Raw genomic sequence first — 17596 nt, 5'->3', positions numbered from 1 at the left:
GGTAAATTTTTAAAGGTCATGACGATGCAAGAATACTTTCCACCGTTCATGCAAAATACGTGTTGTGTTGTTCCTGCAGATAAAGCACCAAATGATAATCTTTATTTATATAAGTCATGCAATACATCAATATTTTGATAAAGAGAACTGAAGAATAACACTATACACAATTCCGCATACACGATTCCAACGGAAGAAAATCGCAAATTGATTATCTTCCTTTGGTGTTTCAAGATCTGCTTCCTTGTACGTAAAATAAATAAGAACTAATACACAATTAATTGATTGGATTATGACTATGCTGATAACAATTATTTTGAGTGTATTAGTACTAGTCCAAAAATTCGAACACAGCCTATGGTAGAGGTGATTTTCATGGTGTAGAAAAACTCGCCGAACAAACATTGCCTTTTTTGGTCTACATATGCTATATTTTTATGTCTGTATACAGATCTGCATTGTTTTAAATTCATTCATTTCCCACTAAAACCCTCGATATAACCAAAATCAAACCAAACGAAGACCAGTAATTTTTGCAAAGTGCAAATTCTACGAATATAAATTTTGTATCTCGAAAGTGCAACGACCAAATTACAAACTAAAACTGGTTACATTATCTGTAACTGTTTTTGAAAAAGAAATTAACGTGAAATTGTTGGTTTTTATTTGCATGAAGCGCATTCTCTCTGAATTTCATAAAGACTGCTACTTTAAAGGGAATTTTGACGAGCAGCAAATGTGCACCTGTCCTTGCTGACTTTTTCTACACTCTAACATGTATAAGACGAACCTCATCAAAAACTTCTTTTAACAAAATAAATGCAAGTTCACATACATACAGATGATTTGCTTACTTTCTAAATAATCTCAATTTTGGTGCCTATTTCCATCGCTTCTACGATCAAGGACAGACAAAATTCGACCTCTTTTTCAACCTTCACCTCCAACTTAAAATAGTAAGAATTTTAAGTTTTTTAACTAAACACTCTTTTGGGTAAGCTGATTATCTACATAAACACTCTTTGGGGTAAGCTGGTGATCTGTATGTGTTTCTATCGTTATTCGATGTTTTCATATCAATATGTCAGAGTTACAAGACAAAACAAAAAAGGAGATTGGTGTACTATGTATATTATATTAAGTACTTGAGCGTAACCGGTTACGTCTTTAGCTCGCTATGTACATATTTTTTTAATGTTACTTTGACTTCTGATCTTCTCAGATTTTTGCTACTCGTGATTTCTTGGAACTATGATGTGTAATATTGAAAAATCTTTTATTGAGTTTCATGTTGTAGCTGTATGATTATTCTTATATTTACACAGTCTTAAATTTCTTATCCCATTCTTTTGGAAGAAGAGTGAAAAAGAGCATGAAATGGTGCATAAAGACAAGAAGGAATTCTTAAAATATGTGTTTTAGGGTCAAAGAAAATGTATGACCATTTCGGTCATACTTCCCCGACATACTTCATATGACAGTATACTATAACAGAACAACAACACAGTTATGGATAGAGCAATATATTATGTTGGATCATGTGTTAACTATTAGTACTTGATTACTAGGATTCTAACGGATGTGACCTAACGATTAGTAACAAGTGTACGATAAAATCACAGAATCGATCATTTCAGTGCCTGGAGAGGTAAGCAGCGACGTCGGGTAAGGTCTTTACTATGATAACGTTTTACACACGTTTCAAGCTAATGGTCCTTGTGCAGTATACATGATTATTGTTTTGTTTGTTGTGTTTTTGTTGTGATTTTTTATTTTGTTGTTGTTTTTTTTTTTATTAATGATAAAAAAAACTGTAAATATCAATAGCTGTTTCCATTCAATTAACACATTGTAGTCAAGATCGTTGAAATGTATATTGCATAAAAAAGTGAACAATTTAAATCACTTCAATCACCAATATGTTGTTTTATCAAAAAACACAGTAAAATACTACTAAAAATATCAAAACTAACATATAAAAACTGTGATGAAAATTAGATAAAAATGATAAGATTATCCTACGCTAGGTACACCATCATATATATCGGCAGCATTTATTTACGATTATTATCCAACTAACAGTTGTTTTTGTATGCTTTCTCGCATGCAAGTTGGCAATCACTGACGAAAATTCCATTATCTACACACTGCCTCGATTTCGAGGTAAAGTGAAACTGATCCGAGTGTTATAATTCCAGGATGGTGCCTAGAATTTGACAATGTTGGTGAAGTTGTACCGGGACTCGTTCGAAACGCCCTGGGGATTCCGGCTCCAGGGCGGAAAGGATTTAAACCAGGCATTAGTTATTCAGAGGGTAAGATATTCTAATGCATGGGTTTACCAAATATAGTCGGCAGGTGAAGTTGATACGTGGGTTAGCCCAGGTGAGAAAGTCTGCTTCCGCTTCAATTCTGTCGTTGATTACAAATTACATCGACGTTAATAAGTAAATACAACGACGTGAGCCTCCTTCTCGTCCTCCCCACCACTTCCTTGGCGCGGCAAGGGTGAGTACAAATTTCGTCGCATGCATACGTTGGTTTTGTTTTGTGATTGACAGGGGACACTTCTACCACTTTGAGATAAAATCAGTCATTATCAAGCATGTAAAAACTGTTAACAAAATATTTATTAAGTGATAAAATTAACATTAACACTTTAAATTTTATTATCTGTAACCAGAAACCGCACATCTGGATCAGACTCGTGCATCTCTCTTTAAGGATCCAGGTAGATAGAGGTGCTACACAGGGGTTCGTTAATCTCTCGTTTTCAGATAATGAATTAGTTATATCTGGTTCATTCAAATCAGCTGATTGTCACTTCCGATATTGCTTTTACCATTTTTTTATTTACTCATTTATCCTATATTTACTTGATTTATTTTCTTTTTAAGCAATGTTATTTTGAAATTGTGTAGGCGTATAACACCCTTAGAACAAGATGCGTATCTGAAACTTTTTTTCTCATAATGCAGCATTTATTACTTGTACACAATCCAAGATTTATGCGACAGCCGCAAAGAGTATTTTGTTCATGTAACAGACATGCTGATATCCATGGAAACAATCCAAAATTGTTCCACCCTTGACATTGAACCATCATACATAGAGTTCTCATTTCTTTTATCGACGACATATTTTACTGGGTGTTTTATGAACTTTGACTAAAGTTCCCGTTACCTGAATTGCCGTATTATTTTACTGTTTTACGGTATACAATGTAGTTTCATAATTCTGTCTTCTTATAAAGAATGGGACATGCCTTGATAAACCACCAATAATATGACTACGTCGATCAAGGGTAATTAATTAGTTAAAGATCATTTGTAGTTGTCCAGTATCCATTATGATATTTTCTTTGACATGTTTAACATATGAAATTTTACGAAACGATCCACCAGTTAGAGATTAACCTCTATTACCTATGCATATATATTTGTATTACCAATGTGTTTTAGAAGTAGCAGATCAATGCTGTGTTTGTGTAGTTTTGGTCCAAATTTGCATTAGCCACTAAGATTTGTATCATAGTCTTGTTTGGGAGTCACGGTTTGTTTTTCTTGTTTCTATCATAGTCTTGTTTGGGAGTCACGGTTTATTTTTCTTGTTTCTATCATAGTCTTGTTTGGGAGTCACGGTTTGTTTTTCTTGTTTCTGTAATAGTCTTGTTTGGGAGTCACGGTTTGTTTTTCTTGTTTCTATCATTGTCTTGTTTGGGAGTCACGGTTTGTTTTTCTTGTTTCTATCATAGTCTTGTTTGGGAGTCACGGTTTGTTTTTCTTGTTTCTGTAATAGTCTTGTTTGGGAGTCACGGTTTGTTTTTCTAGTTTCTGTAATAGTCTTGTTTGGGAGTCACGGTTTGTTTTTCTTGTTTCTGTAATAGTCTTGTTTGGGAGTCGCGGTTAGTTTTCGTGTTTCTATCATAGTCTTGTTTGAGAGTCGCGGTTTGTTTATCGTGTGTCTATCATAGCCTTGTTTGGGAGTAGCGGTCTGTATTCTTGTTTCTATCATAGGCTTGTTTGGCAGTCGCGGTCTGTATTCTTGTTTCTATCATAGGCTTGATTGGGAGTCGCGGTTTGTTTTCTTGTTTCTATCATAAAATGTTCCTCGTTTCACACGTTCTGTGCTAAGTAACAAAAAGAGCTATATCTTGAGGTTAATGGTTGTTATAGAAATTTATCAAGAGATATCTTTTTTCATAAACAATTACGTCTTTCACTTTTACTTGCGTTTAATAAATATTTGCAGATCCTGTAATATATGATGACTTAAAACAATGTAACCGAGTTATTCGATTTTTTTGCCATGCATTGATTCCATTCATACTCATCTCATACTGGTTCTCTTTCAGTTTACTATCCTTAATTAAACGAGTATTATATACCAGTATCATGATATAATAATAACTGTCTTTCCCTTCCACCAGAACACTAATCGATCAAATGGATTCCCCATCTAATTAATACCGGTACTTTTTATACATCTGTACCTCATTAGAGTACATGATCGCCAAATTCCTCAATACAGCCATGATCAGTCAGACAAGAAAGCTTTCTACCTCTGTAATAATACACAGTCCTTGTATAATCTACCCACAACGCTAGTAATCCATTTTATATTTAATTGATTCTAATGAATGAATGGAAGCCTACAGTGTTTTTTTTATGTTAAAGTTACCCACTTTTTCGACTAGTAATTATTTACATAATTAGCGAAATTAACACTCGACTATACCAGTAATTGCTGTTTTGCGCAATGTAGTCATCGAGTATATATATTATAAAGATGCGATTCACTAATTGCTGTTTTATGTTTACAGTATGTTAAATGAATACGCAGCCTGTACCTACTTATAGCACCAAACCACCGCCACACTATCTACCGCTTAGCTTTAGACCGCTTTTCTTTTCCGCCAAACATGCAGCTCCTGATTCATATCGTCCCGTGCGAGTCCGGGTGTCAAAATAACAGGCCTGCAGCAGCGCTAAGCTTGTCGTAAAAGGCGACTAAATAGTGCTCAGAACCCTAGCCAGGGCTAGAGCGCTCTGCCCACAGAGCAACTGGGTTGTGTGACCCAGGTGGTGGAATGGGGTACTCCAGGCGTGTTACATGCTGGGGTTGTCAGACTATAATACGGAAAACCTGACCGCAAACCAAAGTAGTGCACCGTGTTGGGAAAGATGCCACGTTCATCGCACGTTAAAGAACCCTACTGTGGTATTCTCCCGGAGTAGGAATCATAGGGCTCCGCCACAGAAGGCTAAATTGCCCGACCATATCCACCTCTCCCTATTTCCAGTGGCAATCAAAATTTGTCGACCCCATTATCCTTGTGTCCCAACCCATTTTTCATTTCATCATCATTTCATGTTCATTTTATCATCCACTTCATGTTCATCGCCTGAATATAGCTGAAATATTGCTGCTCGGGCGTTAAACCCCAACAATCAATCACTCAACCTGATTCATATCAAGCACGGCTGGATTCTGGTATTTGATTCGAACAAATACTTGGTCGACTTGAAGAATAGCTTCAATTTCGCTTCAAAATGCTAATTTATGCTATTACATCATTCGATTGTTAATATCTATTTCTGAAACAAGCTCCCCAATACTAGAAAATGTAAGCAAAAAAAAAAAGATAACGGAATGAACACCACGAGTCCTGAGTTTTGTTAGATTATGTTCTGGCAAGAAATAAATATCTTCTGTTGTAAACAGGCCCATGTACTATTGTTAATGTTTTGTTGTAATATTTGAGCTTCATCTGCAAAGTTCTCGGTATCAACCGTGGTAAATATTTTTTATATGTTCCCTTGACCCTGGGAATCGTTAAGTGGGCGTTCATTATGCCAAACTGCGCAACATTTGTTTGTTTTAATTAACAATGACATTAATAAAGAATTATTAGTTTGTGAAGGCAGTGATCTGTAGGATGGGGTTAGACACTTGTTTGTGATGGCTCTTATTAGAGTGTTTACTCGAGCTGGAAGTGAACCGATCGATATTCGGGTAAGACAGATGTTGTCTCTGTCTTCTGTTATTCTAGTAATACGTGTTGTATAAAAAATGTTTCTGCTATTTTCTTGACCTACCCAGTAGTTAAAAGAAAAACTGTAGAAATATTACCGGACATAAATCTCAAGGCTGTCGTGGTAAATAATGCTATGGCGTATTGTTTAAATTTCTCTTAAACATTATTTGTTATGGTAACTGTTTGTAATCAAATAAATATTTTGAATTATTTTTGGAAACAATGGCGTAAGAATTTATTCGTAGGTGAACAATGATCAATTTACCTTCTAAAATTGTAAAATAAGGGATTTGATAACAGGTGTTGTGGATGAGGCTTTTTGCTTGGGAGAGAAGATACCGAACTCCTTTTTACTAAAGTACATGAAAGAATACAGACACGATTTATTTAGTTATATGGAAAAGAGATTAATCGTCTAGAATATACAAACCAATGGATATTTACCCTTCTTGTGCCCCTAAGTGACTTCATCACTTTCATGTTTCAGTATGGCGCCGAGCCATCTTCTATCTATTAATATAACAGTAGATACCCACTGATATCTACATTGTTTCTTACAAATGTATTAGTTAATGTCTACAGTAACCTTCATTGCACCAGAGTACATCAATATGTGCTACTGAAAAGGCAAAGTAAGCAACTTTATGACCTTCACAAGGTCCCTTGGATTGTATGACGTTTACAAGTTGGTGTCAAAATGATTTTTTTTTAATTTAAAAGAGGAATTTTCGCTAGTTATTCACTAAACAAGAACATTTTTTCTTTCTATTGTTCATCATAAAAACGTCATTGCAAAAAATTCAGGTGACGGGTAATTTCGAACAAATTATCGGAATGACATTTTTCATAGTATATTAGTTAGGTTTTCTACTTGTCTACTGTGTATAGGCACTATCATGAAACTGATGTTACGTAACAAGTAGCAGGACACAAGGCATACAATTGTTTGTAGAATTCTATTATCCATCCTTACCATCTACATTTAAATTGCTTATTATATTTATCAGATTTCTGTAACATTCCATTAGAATTCTATATCACAGATAAACAAATTATGTTATAATTGTGTGAGTGATGCTTTTGAAAAGAGTCCAGAAAACGCATAATTTATGAATTATTGATATATTCGTCTATCCGGCAACGCAATTTTGTTTGTGGTTTCTCATAAGAACAAGGTTATTTGCATCTGATTAGTTTTCCACGATTTAATTGCTTGATCGTTTCTCACTCTCCGTCACGCATTTTATGTCTGTTTTGGTAAAAAGTGTGTTGTTATTTACTCTAGAGTTAAAGAACTGATCTTTTCATGTCAACTTGATGGTCAGAGCATCTTTTTCTTGTGCTTATTTTGCTTTTTTTTCAGAGTATATTGCATTCTTTGACTTACATTACAAAGCTATTAACGTAGAAGTTTTTTTCTAATCCTTCCTGGATTTTTTAAAGGTATTTTCGAACAGTCCTGCGGAGGGGGAACTTCAAAGGGGAGACATCATCCTCTCTATTAACGGACGTGATTCCGGAAGTTTCACCCATAAACAGGCACAAGACGCCATCAAGTTTGCTGGTGGTCAAATAGACCTCAAAGTTCAAAGGTATGGACATCAAGTCTTTCTGTTGATAATTCTATATACGGTATACTGAAGCCACTGTATAGAACATTTAAAAAAGCCATTTTTTCTTGATTTCACTTTTCAATTTTGTCCCATTTGTGGAAACATTACTATTTCGTTGTAATTGCGCATAAAATCAGTTACTAATAATTATTTGAAAAACAACACATACACACAAACGAAGATACTGTTATAAAAAAACAGAAAAAAATACTGAGGAACACTATACCGGAAGGACGTTTAGGTGCTACAGTTTTTTTTAAGATCTATTAATTATAGAAATGATACATATAAATGGTATTTGCATCTATCAATACTATATGATTGATCTATGTATGTACATTTATATATATTACATACCGTAATAGCTAGGCTAATTGAAAAAAAATGTATTCAACAAGACATATATTAATGTAACCACAAGGTTGGTATCTACAAATGGCATTCCGATTTATTTCTTTAGTACTAATATCTTTTTCCGTAATTTACCTGTAGCTTATATTTCGCGAAGCTAATGCTCATTAACCGGCGTTATTATAAATATATTATAATTAATAAACATATATGTTTTTGTGCTAAACATAAACTATAGAAACATACACTCTATGAACTTTTCAGACCCTCCCCAGGAAGTGTCCACATTCAGCCTCTGACACCGTCAAGCCCGACTAGAGCACCATCCAATCTCTTTAACGTGAGTATAAACTCTGCCCGACTAAAGCACAATCAAGTCTTTTTAACGTGAGTATAAACACTGTCCGACTGAAACACAATCCAATCTCCAAAATGTAAGCATCAACACTACCCAAATAGAGTCACATCAAATTCTTTTAACGTAAGTATAAAGACTGCTCCTTCAAAGCTTCATTCATAATCTTCATCGTATGTCTTAATGCTGTCCGAATAAGCACCACCGTTCTCTTCAACGTAAGTGCAAACGCTGTTCGTCTAGTGCATTATTCTTCAAAGTAAGTATAAACAATGCCCGACTAAAGCACCAGGATGCTACGACATTATTTGATATTTTTTTGTCAATTTTTCAATTGAAAATGACGAATTTTCCAAAAAAAGAGGAGTGCCACCCCCTCCCCTGCTCCCGTTTGGTTCAGGCACTGCACTAATTAATCTTCCACGCAAGTAGCTACTCATATGTCCGTAACTCTGATCAGAGGCAGTAATGTAAATATCTAAATACCAGAACATCACCCAATCTCTAGACAGTTTCGATGCTGAACTTATATGTATATTGTACAAGAATGTTAATACAAAATATTTCCGATATCTTGAACGGAAGTACCGTATATTGGGTTATTTTGGCGGGGTGGTAATTTTTGCGTATTTTTGCAAATTTTACCCTTGGTTTAAGTTCTAAGTTTATCACTAAGCACTCGTCAAAATTAGAAACGCAAAAATTCTCGTCTACCTTTTTACCTCAAAATCGCCAAATTATACACCCAGCAAAAAAAACCGCTAAGCGGTATATCTTATGCCACATTTAGCGCCGACACACGCGTGGTTCAGACGTACGCAAGGTCAGTAGTATATGTGGGCGTTTACAAAATAATGCTGACATGAGAAAGTAGTATCACTTGTGTCCATCAGAGTACAGTAGACTAGAAGCTCAAACATGGCCAGTAATAGACTGAAAATAATAGTACGTTCCTGCTGATATGAAGCCTTCTAAGTGTAAGGTGTAAGTGTACGGCGAGTTACAGTGACTTTCCCACAACCGTGACAGTCTTTTGTTACCAATCTGGTTAACAATTCAATGGCCCCGTGCAGGTCCGGGTGTTAAAAGAATAGGCCTGCAGCAGCGCTAAGCTTGTAGTAAAAGGCGACTAAATAGTGCTCAGAACCTTAGCCGGGGGCTAGGGCGCTCTGCCCACAGAGCAACTGGGATGTGTGCCCCAGGTGGTGGAATGGGGTACCCCAGGCGTGTTACATGCTGGAGTTGTCAGGCTATAATACGGAAAACCTGACCGCAAACCATAGTGGTGCACCGTGTTGGGAAAGATGCCACGTTCCTTGCACGTTAAAGAACCCTACTGTGGTATTCTCCCGGAGTAGGAACCATAGGGCTCCGCCACAGGAGGCTAAATTGCCCGACCCTACCCACCTCTCCCTATTTCCAGCGTCAATCAAAATTTGTCGACCCCATTGTTCTTTTGTTCCATCACTTTTTCGTTTCATCATCATTTCATGTTCATTTTATCATCAATTTCATTTTCATCGTCTGAATATAGCTGAAATATTGCTGCTCGGACGTTAAACCCCAACAAACAAATAACAAACAAAACAATTCAATGGATTGATAAAGCTAGTGAGACATTTAAATTGACCAGTTGCTTCAATAGGTAGCCACTCACCAATGAAAATTTACCTGGTCAGGTGTAAGGCAGCCAATACTGGCTATGTTTCACATCATATGGAATTTTCTCAGCTTGTGAATATTACTCACAATGTGTTTTGAGGGAATTTAATGTGTTTTTCACATAATTTGTATCTTTTGTGCTTGCTAACACAGGAAAAGTACTAATGTGGAAAACTATTGGTTGTGAATGTTGTTTATATTTTTCCAAGAAAAAAAGCTTTAAACCCACAGGTCCCCAAGTGGATGGCAAATATGAAATGACAAATTAAAGTAAAATAGTAACACTTTCATGGAATGAACAATAACTTGAAGTTACAATGTTATGCTACTATTTATTTGAATTGTCCCATCTCAAAGCTGAATCCATTGAATACTGTTGTTTAAATGTATGCGTTGAAATATACTCCGTCAAAGTATCTACTTTAATAATAGTTTGGATTCTTATAAATTTCTTGCACACATATATTATATTATTTAAAATATACATGTACAAAACGTATATATAGTTCTGATGAAATTTAATGCACTTCAGCCATAAGTATAATTCCAAGAATCATTTTCACGCACAACACTCAAATCAGAGCTGTAAATCATAGCACTTAATCCTGAATGAAAATGAAACTAAGAAATATTCTCCATATTATTCCAGTTACATGTATATCATTGCACACAACCCCAAGCTGTACTACATTTTACGATAATGAAAATCATTGCACTTATAGAAATGCACTAAATCCCAAACTATTACATTTGAATGAAAATCGTTGTACTTTAATGATCCACAAAAGTTTCAAGGAAAACAGCATTTAAATCCAAAGCTATAAATTCAATGAACTGTACTTAATCCAAAGTTCCAATGTAAATAACACTTATTCCAAATCTTAAATTTCATTGAAAATCATTGCACTTATAATCCCAAATTATAATTTCAATCAAACTCAATGCACCAAATCCCAAACTATAACACAAATGAAAGTTATTATTAACATGAAACTTAATCCCAAACTACGAAAACCAGTGCAGTTAATCCGGAACATCATAATTCCAATTGAAATCCTTCACCATTAGTAAAGCATTTAATTCACTTTTAAGCTTACTCGTACTCAAAATTGAATAAAATAAACTCATAGCACTATTTCAAAAATTGTTATTAACGTGAACCCCAAACTGTTTGCATTTAATATAACACTTGTTCTTTAACTATAGTATGAATCATATACTTTACATTAAAAGGGCGCATTGGTAGGCCTATTCCAGTTTTTTGAAGGAGGGAATAAATACTGATTGAGGTCTCATTTTTATAATAATATTTAAGACTTTGTGCAATGTTGTTAAGATAAAATAAGTACTTTAATATACTATTCTAAATCATTGTTTTCAACCTTGTCAACAAAATACAAAACAAAATATAATTTATTAAATTATTAACTCCCCTCAACAATGATAAATAGAATAACCCAGGTAGCTGCTTCAGATTTAAATAACTAGGAGCTAGCTAAGTGAGTATTCACCAACTCTTTCAATAGAAACTGGTCAGTTTAAATGCCCCAATAGCTTTGTCTATCCATTGAATTGTTAACTAGATTGGTAACAAAAGACTGTCATGGTTGTAGAAAAGTCACTGTAAATTCAGTGTCATTTATAAAAGGTTCGGCGTCTGTGAATTCAAGAAGTCGTTAAATTCATCTAAAAACGCTAATTCATCAAACATCCGTGAATTGAACTGGGATCAACTCTTGAAATTTCTTTGTCGTCAGAAAAGGAATAAAGCAAATTTCTAATACGTAAGTAGCTTTCTTTGTAAGAATCATGCAAAATCTGAAAAATGTGATACACCCCAAAAAAGGCTACATATTTTTATTCTTTTAATTAAGTTGTTTTATGGGACTATATTATGAAATGTGTTATTATTCATTCAAATCTGCCTGCTCTTAAGAGATAATCAACACTGAAAATCCAATAGATTCTATTGTATTTGAGTGTCATTTACCTTGAGTTATCTCCCTTACTTTTGAATTCTACAGTGCATTCTATACAATTTTTATCTCCTTTGAGCACGGGTTATATGAAAAACCAAATGTTAATTTCTGTTTACTAAAGCATTTTAAACAAGATATCAAAAATAAAAATATGTAAGCTTTCCAATCATGTATCACATTTTGCATGATTCTTATGTGGAGTGCTACTTAAACTCTTCATACCGGTTTATGTATCAAAATGTATCACATCGCAAGTGTCTAAAGACTAAAACCAACATATAAAGCAAAAAAAAAACCAAAAAAAAAAAAAACGGAAGTGAAATAAACCAAAACAGGACGAAAACGTAAAAAAAAAACAGCAAAAAAAAAAAAAAACAAAAACAAAAACAACAGAAATAATAAGCAAGAAGAAGACTTAAAATTTAAAACAACACTCTGCTTAAAAATTGATCATTTGTCTTTGGTTTTTACTCAATTATACATCAAATATTTGGTTTTTTTATAGAGACGAGCTTCCGATACAACACAATCGAACATGCCACCACCAATTGCCGGTCACACACCAAGGAAAGTCACGCTTAATAAATTCGGTGGAGGCACGACATCTTTTGGACAATCTTTTCAATCTAACAAAAAGTCATCAACAACATGGCAGCCAGTCCCAGCACCCGCTGGAGGCAGTATGATGAACCGCGTCCAGGATAGTTTAGACAGCGCCCTCTCACCAACTAGTCCTCCACAAGGATATTATCAACAGCAATATCAACAACCTCAACAACAACAGTACAGACCACCTCCTCAACAGCAACAATATCGTCCTCCTCCCCAACAATATCAGTCTCCTTCCCAACAGCAATATCAGCCTCCTCCACAACAGCAGTATCAACCTCCACCTCAGCAGTATCAACCTCCTCAAAACCAATATCAACCCCAGCCACAACAAGAACCGTATACACCAACATATCAGACTGTTGGGGATTTACAGCCAGACTATGTGAGGGCAGAGGACCCAGTGCCAGAGGAGGATTATGAATACACGTCTGTCAGAGATAGGAAGAAACAGTTTATAGAAACCCGTCAAGATGCTCCACGTAAGTCTTGTCTTTATTGTTCAAGTGATAACATTGTTATTATTTATGTCTTTGTATTGTGTTAAAATTATATTTTTAATTGTATAGTGTTGGATAAGAATCGATGGATTGTGTGATCATTGTTGTAAATGCTTAATTTACGGTGCTGGTAGTTAAGTTTCAATGTGATGTTTGCAGTAGATGTGCTGAATTTCTTTGCAATTAGTTCATCAAAAGATTAAATTTTTAACTGGATTTTAGCAGTCAATGGCGATGCTGATGATGATTATCCACATAGTACAGTGTGGGAGCGCCGAAAACTATTTATGCCAAAAGGTGACGACCCTAGATAGGACCATTTTAGGACCCGCATGGTCGTTGTAATTTACGCTATGGTATAAAGAGACATATAGGCGCTTTCGGGACATGCAAATTGTACTAATAGTAAAGGCACTTAATTCTTTATAAAAACTGAGTGTGGAAAATTTATCTAAAATCTTCACTTTAATTCTGCATAGCCTTTTAGTCATGATGAGAACACAATAGAAATTCTGGTGTATTTGTCTTGCGTCTCCTATCATTGTATCGTAGATTAATATACAAATCGTATAATTATGCTCAATAGTACTGTGTGTTATGGCTAGGACGCCTCGTTGGTAGGAATGTAGTCTTATCGTAGTACTAGTAGATTCCTGGTTGTGGCATGATTGTTGTCTATGTTAAATATTATGGTAGAGCAAGTACTCCTACATAATGCTAAACTTTCTAATAATGAATGAAGTATATATAATTTCTTCTAGATATTAATGAACGAGAACCAAAACGAACCACAGGGTTCTAATGACAATATTCACAACAAAAATACAGAACAAAACCTTGCCAGTAGACAACTGACACTGATTGGAACAGTTTCCTCTGTTTTAAACTGTAAAAACTCTAAGTACTGTTGGCGTAAATTCATAATTTTTTTTTCTAGACAGAAAAAAATCACACAATTAAACCAGAACATACATTACTTTTGATTCACAATGCCTGTTGAATAAAAATCATTTTTCAATTCGTTTCGACTAAAGGCATTCTTTTGTACAAATGTATTTTTTTAATTTCTTTATATTTTTTGTACAGTGATAAAAAGAGGAAAGAAGAAATTTGTTCCACCGGTCGCAGCGGCTTACCAGTCATTTGGTACAGACTATTCTAGTCCCCAACCAAAGCAGGTAGAACAACCACGATTTCCACCAGCTCCTAAACCTGTACCACCTCCAGTGAACAGGGCACCAGAGCCAGTGGATCAACAAGACGGCCCCAAACCATGGGCAGGATCTTTACGAAGTGAAAGTGGTGGTCCAAAACTGTGGGAGCTAGAAGATAAGGAATACATCATGCCTTCACAGTTGGAGGCAAGGCAACAACAACAACAACAACAACAACGTCAATCAAGGGGACAAACACGACAACAAAGACAACCACCCGCAGTATCACCTAAACCTACATCCAAGGGGACAAACCAAATCAAAGTAGCAGTGGCGCCACCACAGCAGTCACCAGCAAGACAGATAAGCGTTAGGTCTGTCTCTAATGACGCTTCAGATGGTGGTAATGGGCCTCAGGCTGTTCACTTACAATATAACTCGCCCATGGGTCTTTACTCGCGAGACAACATTAACAAGACATACGAAGCCCAAATTGGTGATTCGGAGGAGTAAGTTGTGATATGCGCATGTGTAGAAGTAGAAATCCTGCGCATGTCACTTAGCCTTCCGAAACAAAAAGCGTTTGAATTGTTGTGATAAATTTGGGTGAACTCTGACCAATTCCTATTTTCACAAACCTTTTAAACTATTTGAACCGTTGTCCCACCATCCCTTATTTACACATTACTATTCTTACGAGTCAGAACAAATGACGAGGTATCGTTTAAGCTACGTTTTAAAGGGGGCGTACGTCCCGACTACTCCCTAGATAATCATCGGGGGCGTACGTCCCGGCTAATCCCTAGATAGTCATCATAGAGTATGCAGCAATAGGATTAAGATAATTTATTTTAAAATGTTTGAAGTAGATTTGTTAGATCATTCATCCACTCATTTTATCCATCCAAACGTTATAGTGCAATAGTACAATTTTAGTAAGAACAGGAAACTACATTCGCCATTGCATGACGCCAGACTTCCATTGCTTTTCATTAGCATGTACGACAGAACAAAGACTCTAGTTGAGATGAGAGGTAGAAGAAATTCTTTTACTTTATAGAAAATAGTTATATTTCAACAATTGTTGTTCCAATGAGCTTTGTTCTGTAAATTTGCTCTTACATCTCGACCTTAATGCCAAACTTTCCGTCATAACCAGCCAAATACACACAAAAGACTAGTTTATATCAGCAAATCTATGACCACTTATTATCGTGTGACCATATTATATATATGTGTGGTTTCACGAAATCTAAATATACAATCTAAAATGAATTTGCGACAATATAAAGGGAAATAAAGTCATGTTCACAGACCAATTCATTACAAAGTTATCTTTACACTGTATATATCCTATTTGGTTCGTTGGTTTGCCAAGGTAGGTATTCTTGCAGCAGATACCACACTGTTTGATTTATAACCTATAAAAGAGCTTACGCTTAAGCGTATTAATAACTGAGGTGCCAGTATTGACTTCAACAATATTTGTGCAAAATACCGTAACTTTTTATACTTTGAATTTGCGTATCAGATCAAAACTACAGTGATATAGAGTCTATTCAAATGAAATATTGAATAAAATTTACATTTCCTGGCACTTCATTTTCTGGCGTATTCATTGTTATCACTTTATCATGACAACAATCTCAATCAGCATCAACATAAACGGATTTTATTCATACATTTTAAGTACATGGATTTCATTTGTAGAACGTCTTCAACTGTTAGTAAGCAGCAGCCACAACAGTCCCAGCAGCAAGGCGACAGGGATTGGAACCAGTCTTACGTCTATAAAATGGTCAAAGAAGAGACCAAAAGGGAAACACAAATGTACCCGGGACAGGCTCCTATAACCACTCAAACCTACTCCTCTAAGACATACCAATCCGGACAGCCTGCACAGGAGGACACGTATGGCATCTCTGATTTCTGATCATTGAACAATGATCAATGGGGTGATCGTTAAATATGAACGATAGCAAACTGAATATTGAGGGAACGTGCAATTCAATTTAATGCTTATCAAAACACTGTGATCATTTCGTAACTATTGAATGATTATTTATTTTATTTATTTGACACATTTTGAACGCTTTTAATGTGTGTTACAGAATAGAGATGGGTGCATGAAATAAAGTGTGTACAAAAATTGTAGATACACAGAAGATTCAAGGAAAATTGGAAATATAGCTTGGAGTTTTTAAATTATATCAATTTTAACTTTCGTTGTAGTCCCGATTTTCCTTATCTGCTTTCGGGATTGTTAATTTTAGACTGTGTTTAGTTTTTATTTATCAATATTTACATATTTATATAATGTATATGAATGACTGTGAAGATGCAAATAAGAAAACAATTTACACGCGGCAATATATATATTTTGGATACACTGTCGTAAAAGATGGTTTTTATCAAATGAAAAATAAATCATCATCGAAAATACAGGATTCATAATTTTATTTTCCCGGTCACAATAAAAGAACAAGCATAACCTACATTTTGAACAACACCGTTCATAACTAATACCGATCAGGCTTATCATCGATCTCTTATCCAAACACCTTGAACGATTAGCTTCATTCATCGGTCAAACTTCCGGAAGAGTTTAGGCTAGAAACCACTAATTCCACTTCCCATAGGCTTCTATGCTAATTTCACAATATTCAATGGCTTCTCTGGAGTTTAGCTTAACTTTAACCTGCAGAGGACTATACATCAGCATGATTCTACATATGTCAGCTCACAATCCTCAGAATGGCATGTGGGGTTAGCAGACTTGCAGTGTAGTACTGGTCACCGGAAGTGAAGGGTCTATAAATAGCATGGGAAATCCCAGTGTTTTCACAAGATAGGGGTATATTTAAAAATCATTATGGAGATTAGGCTTCACATCACAAGAAGCAAAATGCACCTATGAAATGTACAAAAATGTTTTTCCTATCAGAAACTGTTTAAATTTTTTAAATAAGAAGAGAACTTTTTTTCACAGCACTATGAGGAACAGGGGTAATTTCTGCGTAGGACTATTTTTGCCTACGTTCCAAATGCTCATTGGTTGAATTGGACATGCCATATGTATTTCATACATTTCAAAAGAACTATCCATATCTAAATAAAAATATTTATCTATCTGACGATAAAAAAAGTAGTAAGTTGAGAGTATACCGACAAAAAAAATTATTTTCAATAAAAAATATTCAGTTAAAACTAGATGTTAATCTCTAACAGGATTTATCAAGCGAGAACCATTCGAAATGCGACCAATATGTGATCGATGCTTGTTCTGATTGATAAGTATGACTGAAACTCTGCAATTCTAGAAATTCAATAAGCTAA

General features: G+C 35.1%; 1 protein-coding gene across 9 annotated transcripts; it reads left to right on the top strand.

Moving 5' to 3' along the window:
- The first annotated feature begins 1618 nt into the window (after nucleotides 1–1618).
- Nucleotides 1619–16700, top strand: LOC148619099 (uncharacterized). 9 transcript variants are annotated; one of them, XM_088578642.1, is made up of 8 exons: nucleotides 1619–1665; nucleotides 2199–2315; nucleotides 7481–7629; nucleotides 8266–8341; nucleotides 12503–13088; nucleotides 13329–13403; nucleotides 14193–14769; nucleotides 15971–16700. In XM_088578642.1, the coding sequence occupies exons 2-8, from the start codon at nucleotides 2220–2222 to the stop codon at nucleotides 16191–16193; spliced, it is 1782 nt and encodes a 593-aa protein (XP_088434768.1). In that variant the 5' UTR covers nucleotides 1619–1665; nucleotides 2199–2219; the 3' UTR covers nucleotides 16194–16700. The 9 variants fall into 9 exon arrangements, with proteins under 9 accessions (XP_088434768.1, XP_088434774.1, XP_088434771.1 ...); XM_088578648.1 differs by lacking the exon at nucleotides 13329–13403 and having other exon boundaries at nucleotides 14193–14634; XM_088578645.1 differs by lacking the exon at nucleotides 13329–13403.
- The last annotated feature ends 896 nt before the right edge of the window (nucleotides 16701–17596 follow it).

Source organism: Perna viridis, chromosome 4 (genome assembly GCF_037379345.1).
Source record: "Perna viridis isolate PV_CMFRI_1.1 ecotype Kerala chromosome 4, ASM3737934v1, whole genome shotgun sequence".
NCBI lineage: Eukaryota > Metazoa > Mollusca > Bivalvia > Mytilida > Mytilidae > Perna > Perna viridis.
This window is presented reverse-complemented; position numbering and strand designations above follow the sequence as displayed.